The sequence below is a fragment of the Protomyctophum bolini genome, assembly GCF_963924005.1.
Source record: "Protomyctophum bolini genome assembly, chromosome: 9".
NCBI lineage: Eukaryota > Metazoa > Chordata > Actinopteri > Myctophiformes > Myctophidae > Protomyctophum > Protomyctophum bolini.
In genome coordinates this window covers 2,014,429-2,030,859 of record NC_137870.1, presented here as the reverse complement: position 1 = coordinate 2,030,859, position 16,431 = coordinate 2,014,429, and the positions used below count along the sequence as shown (strand labels likewise).

Here is a 16,431-nt window from a genome sequence, read left to right as displayed (position 1 = left end):
AAATAAGTTCTCTCCGTGGTGATATTAGATTATAGAACATTATGAATCTTAGAAGTTATGATTTTTTAGAAGTCAAAGATGGTAAAGCAGCGAGAAAATAAGCAAAAACAATGCACTCAATCAAGTAGGTTATCATTCATTTAAGACAGGACCTATGATATCTCGGGTGTAGCGTATGTGTGATGAGTCAGAGTTAGTGAGTTACTGTCCAGGGGCATGCTGGGACATGTAGTTCGTCCTCTACAGGTGTAGGTGTGCTATGTGGCCTTGAATGATGCACATGGTGTGGTACCTGATCTGACTGCCACAGATACCTCAACTTGACACTTCACACACAGACACACACAACATGCGCGTACTACAGTATACACCTATACGGTATAATGTATCTGTGCTGAGACACACACACACACACACACACACACACACACACACACACACACACACACACACACACACACACCTTACAGTCCTACATAAGGGAACCTAGTCAGACCTGCTAGCTGAGATATGCACTCAGTGTGACATTGATGGCCTGCTGCTCACCACCATACAGATACTATGTTTCCAATTCCTTGGGGGTGTTTTTTTCTCTCATAATGATTCATTTGCATTTAAATGTATGTCAAGACATGACTACACAACACACAGAATGACAAGACATGACTACAACACACAGAATGACAAGACATGACTACACAACACACAGAATGACAAGACATGACTACAACACACAGAATGACAAGACATGACTACAACACACAGAATGACAAGACATGACTACAACACACAGAATGACAAGACATGACTACAACACACAGAATGACAAGACATGACTACAACACACAGAATGACAAGACATGACTACATAACACACAGAATGACAAGACATGACTACAACACACAGAATGACAAGACATGACTACATAACACACAGAATGACAAGACATGACTACAACACACAGAATGTCAAGACATGACTACAACACACAGAATGACAAGACATGACTACATAACACACAGAATGACAAGACATGACTACAACACACAGAATGACAAGACATGACTACATAACACACAGAATGACAAGACATGACTACATAACACACAGAATGCGAATACCGGTATTTTGCGTGGCTATAAAGCAACGTACATTTAAAAAAAAAAATCAGAACGAGGTCTGTCTTTTGCCGTGAATAAATAGCAACTTGTATGAAGCATATAAAACACACTGTACCAGCATATAAAACACACTGTACCAGCATATAAAACACACTGTACCAGCATATAAAACACACTGTACCAGCATATAAAACACACTGTACCAGCATATAAAACACACTGTACCAGCATATAAAACACACTGTACCAGCATATAAAACACACTGTACCAGCATATAAAACACACTGTACCAGCATATAAAACACACTGTACCAGCATATAAAACACACTGTACCAGCATATAAAACACACTGTACCAGCATATAAAACACACTGTACCAGCATATAAAACACACTGTACCAGCATATAAAACACACTGTACCAGCATATAAAACACACTGTACCAGCATATAAAACACACTGTACCAGCATATAAAACACACTGTACCAGCATATAAAACACACTGTACCAGCATATAAAACACACTGTACCAGCATATAAAACACACTGTACCAGCATATAAAACACACTGTACCAGCATATAAAACACACTGTACCAGCATATAAAACACACTGTACCAGCATATAAAACACACTGTACCAGCATATAAAACACACTGTACCAGCATATAAAACACACTGTACCAGCATATAAAACACACTGTACCAGCATATAAAACACACTGTACCAGCATATAAAACACACTGTACCAGCATATAAAACACACTGTACCAGCATATAAAACACACTGTACCAGCATATAAAACACACTGTACCAGCATATAAAACACACTGTACCAGCATATAAAACACACTGTACCAGCATATAAAACACACTGTACCAGCATATAAAACACACTGTACCAGCATATAAAACACACTGTACCAGCATATAAAACACACTGTACCAGCATATAAAACACACTGTACCAGCATATAAAACACACTGTACCAGCATATAAAACACACTGTACCAGCATATAAAACACACTGTACCAGCATATAAAACACACTGTACCAGCATATAAAACACACTGTACCAGCATATAAAACACACTGTACCAGCATATAAAACACACTGTACCAGCATATAAAACACACTGTACCAGCATATAAAACACACTGTACCAGCATATAAAACACACTGTACCAGCATATAAAACACACTGTACCAGCATATAAAACACACTGTACCAGCATATAAAACACACTGTACCAGCATATAAAACACACTGTACCAGCATATAAAACACACTGTACCAGCATATAAAACACTCTCTATTTTCCCAGTTTCCAAATACAACCCCCCCCCCACCACCACCACCACACATACACACTATTTTCTAAGAACTCTGTTCTCTGAAAGAATGTTTCCAATTCCTTGGGGGTGTTTTTTTTCTCATAATGATTCATTTGCATTTAAATGTATGTCAAGACATGACTACAACACACAGAATGCAAATACCGGTATTTTGCGTGGCTATAAAGCCACGTACATTTTATTTATTTTTTAATTCAGAACGAGGTCTGTCTTTTGCCGTGAATAAATAGCAACTTGTATGAAAGAAGCATCACCTACACACGCATATGATGTTCGTTTAATTCCCACGCACGCACGCATTGAAGCAAGTAGCATGTGCTTGTATAACTTGGCTTTGTTCCAGCGTCTTGACAAGGTAATGGTATACCTGTCACTGTTGTCACGTGGCCATGATTCTCTGCATCCCCAGTACTCTGAATACTCACATACCAAAAGAAAGTCACAAACAAACAAACAAACAGGCTTCTTCTGGCACTGAAATATCGTCGTTGCGACATTGCGTTGGATTTCAGAATGACCGTTTTTGGTCGTTTCCTGACTGCGGTTTGAGCTGCAGGGTCGGTTCCTGTTTTTGGTTGGCGGCGGGGTGGATGTGAGACGTTTGTATGTATGTGATTAACCCATTCTGACCTGAGATCAGATTCTAAAAATGTCTGTTTGAAAATGACAGTTTTTCTGAAAAAGCTATGTTTCTATGTCAGTCGTTTTTTTTCGATTAAAAAAAAATAGCAGACCTACAAGCTCGTAGCGCGCCACTCGGTGGCGCGCTACGAGCTTGTAGATCTGCTATTTTTAAATGGCTAAAGCATAACGTAATGCTAACACCAAAAGGGGTTCCTGCCTAAAATGTGATTAATGGACTCCTAACTGATTCTGTGCTCTGTTTCTCTTCCAGGAAACCCCTAACTCCGTGTTCCTGGTCATGGAGGTGAGTGCGCGCAGGGCTTATTATGAAAACACACGTGCAGTCAGACATATTAGATGTTCTTCTCAGTCTCCCTTTGATGCATGACCGTGTGTTTTACCGTCCTGCTTGTCTCACGGAGGAGGAGGACAGTGTCTGTCTTCTCCTGTCTCACGCTCGCTCCCCATTCCCTTTCTTATAGTGTTCACAACTGTAATGTCTCCCCTCCATGGCACTGTAATGTCTCCCCTCCATGGCACTGTAATGTCTCCCCTCCATGGCACTGTAATGTCTCCCCTCCATGGCACTGTAATGTCTCCCCTCCATGGCACTGTAATGTCTCCCCTCCATGGCACTGTAATGTCTCCCCTCCATGGCACTGTAATGTCTCCCCTCCATGGCACTGTAATGTCTCCCCTCCATGGCACTGTAATGTCTCCCCTCCATGGCACTGTAATGTCTCCCCTCCATGGCACTGTAATGTCTCCCCTCCATGGCACGACAGCTCTCCTGCTTTCCTTTTCTTCTAAAAGCTCCCAGACACACTCTCTCTCCGTCTCCCTTTTGTTTCTGCCATATAGTTTCACAACACCACAAACTGCCTGCAGCATATACTGTAAAACACACTGTACCAGCATATAAAACACACTGTACCAGCTTCATATAAAACACACTGTATCAGCTTCATATAAAACACACTGTACCAGCTTCATATAAAACACACTGTATCAGCTTCATATAAAACACACTGTACCAGCTTCATATAAAACACACTGTACCAGCTTCATATAAAACACACTGTACCAGCATATAAAACACACTGTACCAGCATATAAAACACACTGTACCAGCTTCTCTAGTTTCCCAGTTTCCAAATACAACCCCCCCCCCACCACCACCACCACCACCACCACACACATACACACTATTTTCTAAGAACTCTGTTCTCTGAAAGCAATGCCTAGATGTTTGTTTGACCTAATCTTACATATTGCTTCACTACATATTAATATCTCAACCCTGCTCTCTCTCTCTCTCTCTCTCTCTCTCTCTCTCTCTCTCTCTCTCACACACGCGCAACACGCCAGCTGTTGATAATATAACCCGTGTGTGGACCTGTGTACGTGTGTGGGCACGCGTGTGCCATGTGACCATGTTGCCTGCCCTTGACCCAGAGTTGTGTTATTGTGCTTGACATTGTCCATTGTTTTCATGCGAGCCTCCACAAATGAGTGTCTCAACCAGTGGGTTTGGACCTAAGCAGGGACTGGAAGAGGGGGGGGGGGGGGGGACCATGTCACGGAGTGCGGTAGTCACTGGTAGAACGTTTCCACACCTGAGCACATATACGACATTTACTTAAATTCCTTGTTTTCAACAAAACTGTTGGCAAGCGAATCAAGCTGGAGTTGGGCATGTCGTTATTATGTCCATTCAAGACCAGCCTTCCTTTCCCCCCCGGCTGGTATTTCAATCAATTTCAGGAAACCTTTATTTTAAGCCTTTGGCAAGCTTCACAATGACACCAAGCTAAGAATAAAACGTCCAACCTATACTAATGTAAGAGTTTAAAGGGAAGGGGAGTGTTTTATAGCAGTATTTTATACTTAAAACATTGCCTAAAATATCTATAAGCTCACATCATGTGATGCATTGGCTAATTTAGCTATATATATATATATATAAAAAAAAACATTTGTTTTGAGGTTAAAAAGGGTTCAAATGCATCCTGGAAAGACAAATAATAACATATTAGTCATGAGGTCCACAGCTGTTTTTATTTTATTTGATTGATTTGCTTGTTGAGATGACTCAAGGTCAACAATGTATCAGTAAGTAAAGTAGTACATTGTGACGAATACAAAAAGTGTTTTGGCCTCAGACTTTGATTGATTGATTGAAATATTTATTAACAGTTTGTAGAATTACAGTAACATTTCAAGCACAAACTCAATACAAAGACTGTTAACTGTGAGTGGACGACCCAATTAAGCGTTACACTTGTTTACAACAGGGTCCACATTGTTCAATTCATCAAAACATTTAGAGACGTACAAATAGACACTTCTATGTAGTTAAAGAACAGAACAGGAATTCATCATATAGGAAGCAAAAAGGGAAAAGATACATATACAGTGAGGGGAAAAGGGTGGGGATTCAGATTTTACAGGGGCCAGTTTCGAATTGCAGCCGTCCGTAGGTGCCCTTTGAGAGCGGTTTTGAAGGAGTCAAGGGATTCACATGTCTTAATGACTGTTGGTAGGGCGTTCCACATTTTGGTGGCATAGGAGCGAAAATAATTTAGTCCCTTGTTTGCCTTAAACCAATTTTTATACTAGAGTTTACCTGAGCAACATGGAGCACACACCAAGGAGAGAACGTACAACGAGACATGGAGGTTGTTAGAGGACACTCTTAAAGGAGAATTCCATGCTAGAATGCTTTCTTATCTTTCTTACCTTTCTTTGTAAGAAAGAGGTCCAGGTGTTTTTTTTGTGCAAAAACTCCTTATTGGCTATTTTCCCTACCATAAGCCCTCAATGAATTGCATTGCATTGAATGGGAATTGAATGGGGCTATGGGGGGTTATGCTAGTTCGCTTATTTCCATCGAAAGAAGTAGTAAAGTGTGCCGCTTGGGATATTATTTACATTATGAAGAGAGGATATATACAAAGAAATTATAATTTTTAGCGATGGAAATAAGCGAATTAGCACAACACCCCATAGCCCCATTCAATTCAATGCAATTCATTTAGGGCTTATGGTAGGGGAAATAGCCAATAAGGAGCTTTTGCACAAAATAACACCTGGACCTCTTTGGTGGGGATGTAACGACTACAAAGAAAGGTAAGAAAGCCTTTTAGTATGGAATTCTCCTTTAAGTAACACAGATAATGGTCTGGGCCCGTGGCCCAGCGGTCCAGGCACCTCGGCTGGTAATCCAGTCCGGCAGTGTGCCGCGGGTTCGACTCCCGAACCCGACGGCCTTTACTGCATGTCAAGGTCACCCCCCCCCCATCTCTCTCTCTCTCTCCAATTCCTGTCGGCATATACTTACTGTCTGTCCCTACATTAAAACAATGTGTGAACTGTGTGGCGCTATACAAAAAAAAGACTGTTTCTTTATTTGAACAAGATAATACATTTCTGGTCAACATTGAAGGGTACATTTATGTTCTGGAATGTTGTGATATAGCAGGCAGCGATATGAACTCTAATCAAGTGAATAAAGTAAACTTTAAGTTAGGAACCATTTTGGGACTGTTACCTTTTTGGGACAGGCGTTTGATACCCCCCTCCCCCGAGCTTAGTATACCCTGATCTGCAGCCCCTAATGTCTGTACATTAAGCCAGGCCTGGCTACAGTATGAGGCAAGCCTTCACCATTTGTGAGTCAATTTTAGCCAGCGTATTACCGAAATTCTCTCTCTCTCTCTCTCTCTGCACTCTCCCCATCCTTCTTTTCATGTAGTCTCTCTCCTCTCAGAGGTTGTCAGGAATGATAAAGCCATGATGCACATCCTTTTGTTAGACTCGAGTAATTGATGAACGTGGCATTATATTGTACACAGACACATGGAGACATACGTAATGCATGCACACATACACGCACGCACACACGTCACACACACACACACACACACGTCACACAAACACACACACACACACACACACACACACACACACACACGTCACACACACACGTGCACACACGAACACATTGTACATGCGCCCTCAAACACAACATTTGCTGCCGGCATGATCTGGTTAATCCCGTGTGCTTCTGGTCACACGCGGTGTTCCTGACGGGATCAATGAGAGTGATTACGTTGTGTTTCCTCCTCCTCAGTACTGCAACGGCGGAGATCTGGCGGACTATTTGCAAGGTAAGCATCACGCTAATCTCTCTCCGCTCACACACAGAGGGGATGATTATGCCATCACAACACAGTTACCAACGCCACAGAGCACAAATGGCCTTAAAGTTCTGACTGGGGCTATTATGAGAGGACTGCGTGGGAATGTATGTATGTGTGTGTGTGTGTGTGTGTGTGTGTGATTCTTTCATATTCTGTCTCTGTGTGTGTGTGTGGGGGGGGGGGGGGGGGGGGGGGCTGGGAGTGCAGAGGGACACTGACCGAGAAAATGAGTTTGTGTGTGATGATGATGGGTAACATGCATAAAGACTAGTGTTTGTGGGATCGGAGGTGGAAAGAATGAGTGCTTGTGTGTGTGTGTGTGACTGTGTGTGTGACTGTGTGCGTGTGTGTGCGTGTGTGTGTGTGCGTGTGTGTGCGTGTGTGCTGTGAAGGCTTGTGGGTAGGAATCGCCATCGTTGTGTACAACAAAGCCATGGTTCTCTGGCACACAACAGTGACGCCACCATGACGACTGCTAAAAGGTTAACGGTCGATGATGTCCCCCCCCCTTGTCTCAGAGTGCTGACACACACGTTATAGCTTCACTCTCAGTAAATGTCCGCTACTACACATCCGGCACGTCAGCTTTTTATATAGTAGTAAAGTAAGCGTTGCCAACGCATGAGGCTCATAGGGGGCAGGAGCCTATTCTCCTGTTTCCTTATAGCGTGAGGCAGCTTGATGTACAAGTACACCCCCTGGACATGACGCTAGTAGTATGTCACAAGGACTGATGCCCCCCAATCCAACTCTTGAGCGCCAAGCAGAGAGGTATGATCCGGCCGGGGATCGAACTCCCGACACTCAAACCACAAGGCCACTGAGCTGGTTAATATATATGTATATGTATATGTATATATATATTATAATAATAATATATATCTCTGCTTTCGGGAGGAAACCTCATACCGGTAACTCCAAAATGTTCATTTTTCAGGAAATTAAGAAAACCATGTATTCTTTAAAACAAAGCAATACCGCCTCATCAAAGTTGGTGTTGTAACTTTAGATATTGTCAATTACTTCCACGAGAAGAGGGGGAGAGGTGGTGGAGTTAGTTGCTTTAGCAGACATTTTGAGGGTCCAATGGAGTTGAGAGGTTTTGTCCAAAGCACTTTTTACTACTTTCCATTGGTTCAATAATTTCGAAACGACATACAGACCGTAAAGGGTGGTCACTCATTTATGCCAAAAAAATATATATCAAAAACCTCAAAAATGTAGTTATGAGGTTTCCTCCTGACAGATTATAATATAGTAGTAGGCAGTCCAAAACTATTTTTATTATTATTATTGTTTTATTTATTATTATTGGGACAAAAGATAAGAAAGCTTTGAGGACAGTTGTGAAGGCACGCTCAGCATGGCACCACCAGAGTTGGTTTAAAGGGCAACTTCGTGCTATTGTGATGAGCATTATAATTATGAAACTCTGGTGTCGGCTGGTGTAATTCTGCCAGTGCCTACTAGACTTCGAGACACAGACCACATTGGGAAACGGTCTGATTTCCAAATTGTGTCCTTTTCACAATATAGACTGTCTACAAAGAGGTTACTTTGCTTTTCTTATCATCAGACACCATCCCAGCCAGGTTGCTCTACTTGGCAGTCGCTATGCTGAGACAGTTATCTACTATAATGAATCTATTGATGTGGATGAGATCGTCCTAAACGGAACCCTCCAAAATGTATGAAAATTGCAGCATGCATTTTCTAAATTCCTTTTAAAATGATCCCTGGCCAAATGAGACTATGCCTCAGTACATTCATAACTGCCCCATATAACTAAAATCCTTCAATATTTTATTTATTTTAGAAATACTTCATCTTTTTACTCAAGCGGGACAATTTGCCCATAGCAAGTTGACGGTGTGATTTGGCCATGTGTGGTCTAGCCCCATGGAATGTACGGAATGCATGGTATTGTATTAAGGCTTATATTGGCCAGGGATCCTTTTTAATTACTGCTGTCCTCAGTGTCCTACGAAGCCATCGATTTGCAATAATGGCGCGACTGACGTCTCTCTTATCGCAATCACTTGCGCAAGATAACTGACCCACTTCTGGTCATGATTTCAGTCGAGGGCCATAAAAACTTATTTACAGTTGTGAAATGAAACACTGGGGTCAAAGAGGAAACGTGAAAGGTATACTTCACGTCCCACTAATCACAACATGCGTGCATCCGGTGCTTCTGAGCTAATTGGAGCCACGAGAAAGTCCTTTTGATTGGCTCCTTATCAAAGGGGGGGGGGGGGGGGTTGCTTTCTACCCATAATGCATCACTGTGGGGCCACGGTACACTGTGTATATGCTGATTTGTGTACTAAAGCAGCCACGCGAGCACAAACACAGGAACACTTGGGGTTTTTTTGTGTGGCATAAATCAGTGCTATTGATTGAATATGTAGTCTCTTCTGTCCTGCAGCCAAGGGGACGTTGAGAGAGGACACTCTCAGGGTGTTAATAATCTTTCTCCCCTCTTCTGTCCTGCAGCCAAGGGGACGTTGAGAGAGGACACTCTCAGGGTGTTCCTGCAGCAGATATCGGCGGCCATGCGCATCCTCAACAGCAAAGGAATCATCCACCGCGACCTGAAGCCTCAGAACATCCTGCTGTCCTACGTGGGCCGCAGGAAGGCCGGCATCAGTGGCATCCGCATCAAAATAGGTGACTCAAAAAGGCCAAACCCAAAGCTCCCTGTGAAATGTGTGCTGAAACTATTTTGTAATGGTGTGTGTAGCCTATTTATGCGTTTAATCTGACCTACAAATCGATGTATTTCAATCGGTGGGAACTCAAAAATAGTTCTTTTATTTTTTAATGTTCTGATAGGATCATGAACTTCAAGAAATGAATGCCGTATTAACCCATTTTGACCTGAGATCAGATTCTAAAAATCTCTTCTACATCCTGACAGTTTTCTGAAAAAGCTTTCTAGTTTCTATGTCAGTCGTTCTTTGATTTTTCAATAGCTAAAGCATAGCATAATGCTAACACCAAAAGGGGTTCCCGCCCCAAAATGGGTTAATGGTCAACGGAAAACTGTTTCAATATACACTAGAGTGACTAGACTATGATTATCTAACAATCTTAAACCAGTTGTCCTTTGGTGATACATTATGTTTGTATATACTGTATTATACAACTAACTATCATGTACAAATACTGTGCAGTATTTCACAACCTGTCCAGTGTTACACAAGGACCATATATAACAGGCCCCTATAGTTTACAACATCAATGGTCAAGTTCAAGGTCAGTTCTCGCTTGTTTGGAAAGGCACAATGGTAGCCATACTTACTTATTTCTAGCTCTTTTTTTTGCTGCATGTGAGTGAGTGACTATATTTCATGGATTGTTCCATTGTTTCTAGTCCCTTTTCCTTGGGAGTGGCGATAGACTCAAAGATAAACAATAGCGGAGTTGTTGCTATTAATAACATTGAGGTGCTGACGGTCTGGTTTTCCATGTGTCTGCTCCTCTCCATGTGTCTGCTCCTCTCCAGCTGACTTTGGTTTCGCACGATACCTGCAGAGCAACATGATGGCGGCCACACTGTGCGGGTCACCCATGTACATGGTAAACCTGTGTGTGTGTGTGTGTGTGTGTGTGTGTGTGTGTGTGTGTGTGTGTGTGTGTGTGTGTGTGTGTGCGTGCGTGTGTGTGTCATAATCATTGGCGATGTCTATGGTTCAATGCATTTCTTTTTTTGTTACTGTTAAATGTACAGTGAAACAAAATATTATTATTTTTATTCAGGGTCACATGAGTACAGGACAGAACACAACCTGTGCATCATTCTGTACAATTCCTGGCATTGTGTGTCTGACTCACGGGTGCAGTACTTAGTTTTAGGCAGTTTTTGGTTTAGACCAGTCATTAGTCCTATACAACTACAACCTATCTCAAACCCTCACCCTAAACCTATAACCTCCCACGGGAGGCAGCACACCTAAACTTATATAACCTTAACGCATGTCTAACCAATGACTAGTCTAAACTAAGTATGCACCCCCTTACTCACACGTCACACGCAATACAGCAACAACACGTCTCCACTCTCAAAGTATTTCCGTACTCTCAAATAGCAGTGTGCTACTGCATACACATGGCTGTGCTACTGCATACACATGGCTGCTTGCTGGAATTTGAACTCCTGACTCCTTACTTTCCTCTCCAGGCCCCAGAGGTCATCATGTCTCAGAATTATGATGCCAAGGCAGACCTGTGGAGCATAGGAACAGTCATCTATCAGTGTCTGGTCGGCAAGCCACCCTTCCAGGTTGGTACTGTTGTGTGTGTGTTTGTGTGCGTGCGTGTGTGCGTGCGTGCACGCGCGTTATCCCGTGCGTGCGTGCGTGAATTTGCTTAACCCCTCGATGCTTTGTCTTGCATTTACGCATACTGCATGTGGGTGCATATTCTAATACCTTTGCGCCATTTGCAGGCCAACAGTCCACAAGACCTGAGGATGTTTTATGAGAAAAACAAGAACCTACAACCTATGTAAGTCTCAGAAAATACACACGTTGTTGTAGCTTTAGGACAGGGACTTTAAATACACACGTTGTAGCTTTAGGACAGGTACTTTTACCTTGAGGTGACTGAAAAGCCACACTGTGCAGCTCTCAATGAAAGTGAGAATGAAACCATAAATCATAAATGCACCCACTCATGTTCTCAATCATGCCGCGATTAATTTACCCAGCATCCCACGGGAGACGTCCTCGCAACTCAGCGACCTGCTGACGGGACTCCTGCAGAGGAACCAGAAAGACCGAATGGACTTTGGTGAGCACAAAATTATTCCCTAAAGGTTTGGTGATGAACTCAGAATGACCAATTATTACCAAAGGAACACGTGCAGGCAGGGGTTCGTTTGTTTGTTTGTTCCTGTCGGTTCTGCAGTCTAGATGAGTTTATGTGAAGCAAACTTTATGTGCTTCAAGGTTTGGTTCTTTTTACTTGTAGAGGTTGCCCTCGTTGTTTTTGTTTTTTTGCACTTTAGTATAGAGTTTGGTGCTTATACTGTTGCTGAATAAAGCTGCGTTTAGACTTGGATGGTTTGAGCGGCGCGATTACATACAAAGTCAATAGTGGCGCGAACGGGCGCAGCACAAAAGAGACGAACCGAGGTGAATATATATATATATATATATATTCAGGTCTGAATGCAGCTTTACAGTGCGGTTTGTGCCTGTTGTTGGTCTAGAGACAATTACTCATAATGAAGTCACCATGGTGCTCTAACAAATGCTCTTCTTACACAACACAAAACTCCTGACAAATACGGGTTTATTGGCGAAAAAAAGTTAAACCATGACTGCAAATGACACACACACACACACACACACACACACACACACACACACACACACACACACACACACACACACACACACACACACACACACACACGCGCGCGCGCGCGCGCGCGCGCACACACACACACACACACACACACACCACGGGTTGATTTACCACTTCTGCAGCATTTCATCATTCTAATTTTCTAATTTTATTCCCAACTGTGCAGATGCATTTTTCAGCCATTCTTTCCTGGAGCCATCGTCCGCCATCAAAAAATGTAAGGACAACGTTAAAAACACATTCTTGCTGTATGTAATAAAAGTGATAGCTTTAAGATGTTATATTTCACGTCTTGCTTGTTGACTACCGACTACTTAGAGATACATTTTAACCATTTGATTTAAACAGATGCTAGTTTCTATTGTTGTTAGTCATAAATAAGTGAAGTGTATTTGTTAAGCTGACTGAAGTGCGGTACAAAAGGTCATTAGAGTAAAAAACTAAATAGAGAAATCACACATTGTGTTATGATCTGTACAGGCGCTAGGTTTCTGTTCTGTCATAGTTTCTTTGTACGGAAGGAGGTAGGGTACCATTCTTTTGGTAAAGGATGACTTTGTTGAAAAAGAACGACAAGTTTAGATCTTAACCCATTTTGGGGCGGGATCAACCCCTTTTGGTGTTAAATAGCAGATCTACAAGCTCATCGCGCGCCACCGAGTGGCCCGCTACGAGCTTGTAGGTCTGCTATTTTTGAAAAATCGAAGAACGACTGACATTCGAAGCAGCTTTTTCAGAAAACTGTCAGGATGTAGAAGACATTTTTAGAATCTGATCTCAGGTCAGGTCAGTATGACCGCTTTATTGGCCCTGCACCCACTGTCGAGGTGCGTGTAGATAAGTATGCTCTGAAATTGTTTTGTCTTTGTACAACATATTTGTTTTCTTAGCACTTTATTTACTCAAACACACACCACACACATAAGGTTGTTGGTTGACAAAGGTTCATGTCACTCGGACCTTCGCGTTGACCGTAAGGGTCAGTGACTTACAAAGAAAGTAAGAATCCACAACCACACAGAAATGAAATGATCAGGCAAAGAAATCAAAGTCTGCAATTGTTTAATCCACTTTAACAATCAGGAGATCAATCATTGTGACATCAACGACGTGTCACAATGCAGCGACACGTTGAGACCTGGCTGCTATTTCACCTTTTTTAATTTAAGAAAGAAATATAATATTTATTGAATTTGCACAACATGGGAACGCCATGATTAATATGGTTAGTAACCCGGCATGGATCAGGGCAGAGTATCCGGATCCAGGGAATCAGACCGGAAGGTACACTCTCAGAGTAAAATTAACATTGACTTTACAATATAAATCGGGGTCCCAGAGATAGAAATGCCATTCAATGGAGGTCCTTGACATGAAAAAGTTTGGGAACCAATATTATTATTGCAAAAAAAAACAACAAGTGAACTAATGAGGTAATAATGCAGGTGGGGAAATGGGCAGGGAAACCCAGGTGAGGGGAATGAGGCGATTAGTGTCCATGAAAACAAATTGAAACAAAGGAATGTGTAAAAAGTCAAATTTTTTAATATCTTTTTTTATCCCATGATTTTGTAACCCATTTTTCACCCCTGTGTCAATCGTCTAATGTGATCCTGGTCTCTACACACCCTCCACCAACCTAGTCCCCATATATGGGGGACAAGGGGAGACCAACCTAGTCCCCATATATGGGGGACAAGGGGAGAGCAACGGACTTGAACTCATGCTTCCTTCATGCCTGAGTGTCCAAGTTGCTCCTTTACAACCTGACAGGGGGGAGTTTCCCTGGTTGGACGTATAGCGCGTGGAAGGAACACGTTATTCCAACCAGTTCCTTTCCCCTCCATCAGGCGCCCCGGCTGGCCAGGGGGAGGCAGTTTAGTGACCAGGATTAAAAATAAATTAAAAAAGTCAACATTTTAATGTCAAATGAATTGTGTTCTTTCCCACCCAGCGTGTCCTGTCCCTGTCCCAAGCTCTTCCAACCCAGTGACAGACGGTTCACCCTGTGTCCGCTACAACTCCCCTCCTGTGAGTTCAAAACACAACAAAAAACCACCTTCAAACTTGTCTTTTGCATGCACAGCTGTTTTTCTGTGTTCTGTGTGCATTTCATATTATTCCGTGCATTCACACTAGAATAACAAGAGGAATAAGCATTGATTTGATGTATTTTGAATTTTTTTTAAATATAGGTCTGTGTTCGTATCTCAGATTGGAGTGGAAATGAATTTCCCAGGATGTGATTTCTCTTCGCAACAAGATGATTGCATTAGTTTGACAGGCATATCTGCTGCGTCTGGTCTCTTAACCCATTCTGACCTGAGATCAGATTCATACGATTCATACAAGCTCGTAGTGCGCCACTCGGTGGCGCGCTATGAGCTTGTAGATCTGCTATTTTTCAATAGCTAAAGCACGACATGATGCTAACATCAAAATGGGTTCCCGTTCAGAATGGGTTAATTGCATTGTCCGCTGCACTGCAGTCCCTATAGGACCTAATCCTCTCCTTCTCCTCCTTGCTCCTTGCTCCGTCCTCTCTCTCTCTCTCTCTCTCTCTCTCTCTCTCTGTGTGTGTGTGTGTCTCTCTCTCTCTCTCTCTCTCCCCCCACCTCCAGTCACTCCCTGACATGCAGATGTTGGCTGAAGATGCGCTGCCGTCGCCCCCGCTCGGCCCGCCCAACTACCTGCAGCTGTCCAAGGAGTCCGCGGGCAGCACCAGCAGCAAGAACTCCTCCTGTGACACGGATGACTTTGTGCTGGTGCCACATCTGTCCCTCGAGAGCTGTGAGTAGACAGACGCACGCACGCACGCACGCACACACGCACGCACGCACGCACGCACGCACGCACGGGGAGAGTAGCTCGGGACGTACGGTACATGTCCATGTCGAAGTGTCCTGCAGCAAACAATCATTAAGGCCTGAGAACCATTCTACAGAATGTCTTCTGAATCATGACAGTTTTCTGAACAAACTATGTTTCTATGTCACATGGTTCTCAAACTATTTCATGTCGTAAAGGACCCCAGAAATGTAATGCCGACCCCCATCAGCAAAGATATGAGTTAAAAAAAACGTTCGCTCTGAAAAGAATATACATTCAAAGATTTGCGCCACATTTTCGCCATATAAAAAAATGTGCAGACCTACAAGCTCGTAGTGCCGCGCTACGAGCTTGTAGATCTTCTATTTTTCAATAGCTAAAGTATAACATAATGCTTAAAACACCGAAAGGGGTTCCCGCCGTACAGAATGGGTTTTAACATCGATATGGTGTGTAACAAAGATCATGGGTTCTATTATTACATTCTCTGTCGGTACCGAATGTGCTGTGTTTTTACTCCTGTTTACTCCGGTATGCATTCGGCTACAGGGGACCCACTCGTCGTCAGAAAATGTAATCTCTAATACTAGAGATTACCCCCACACACACACACACACACACACACACACACACACACACACACACACACACACATACACACACATACAGTACAGATATACTATGTGTAGTACATGTGATCTCTTCTCACGTGCATAGTACGTGTGTGGAATGCCATCACAACAAGATACACATGTAAACTATGTATGGCTTTCTATCTATTTACTGTACATGTACGGTTCCTAGAAAGCCAACAGGTCAAGTGGGAATGGAAAACATTGGTTTCATGTTCACTCAGGTCCACATGACACTTTACCCCCCCCCCCCCCCCCCCCCCACACACACACACACACACACAC

General features: G+C 42.8%; 1 protein-coding gene across 2 annotated transcripts in view; it reads left to right on the top strand.

The window, feature by feature from the left end:
* Positions 1-16,431, top strand: part of ulk2 (unc-51 like autophagy activating kinase 2) — a 65,342-nt gene that overhangs the window by 21,352 nt on the left and 27,559 nt on the right. For both annotated transcript variants that reach the window (XM_080771625.1, XM_080771624.1), the window contains exons 4-13: positions 3,382-3,414; positions 7,243-7,279; positions 9,809-9,982; positions 10,821-10,894; positions 11,496-11,597; positions 11,763-11,821; positions 12,024-12,106; positions 12,852-12,902; positions 14,640-14,716; positions 15,307-15,475. In XM_080771625.1, coding sequence (XP_080627751.1) covers positions 3,382-3,414; positions 7,243-7,279; positions 9,809-9,982; positions 10,821-10,894; positions 11,496-11,597; positions 11,763-11,821; positions 12,024-12,106; positions 12,852-12,902; positions 14,640-14,716; positions 15,307-15,475 — 859 coding nt within the window. The remainder of the gene's footprint in view (positions 1-3,381; positions 3,415-7,242; positions 7,280-9,808; positions 9,983-10,820; positions 10,895-11,495; positions 11,598-11,762; positions 11,822-12,023; positions 12,107-12,851; positions 12,903-14,639; positions 14,717-15,306; positions 15,476-16,431) is intronic.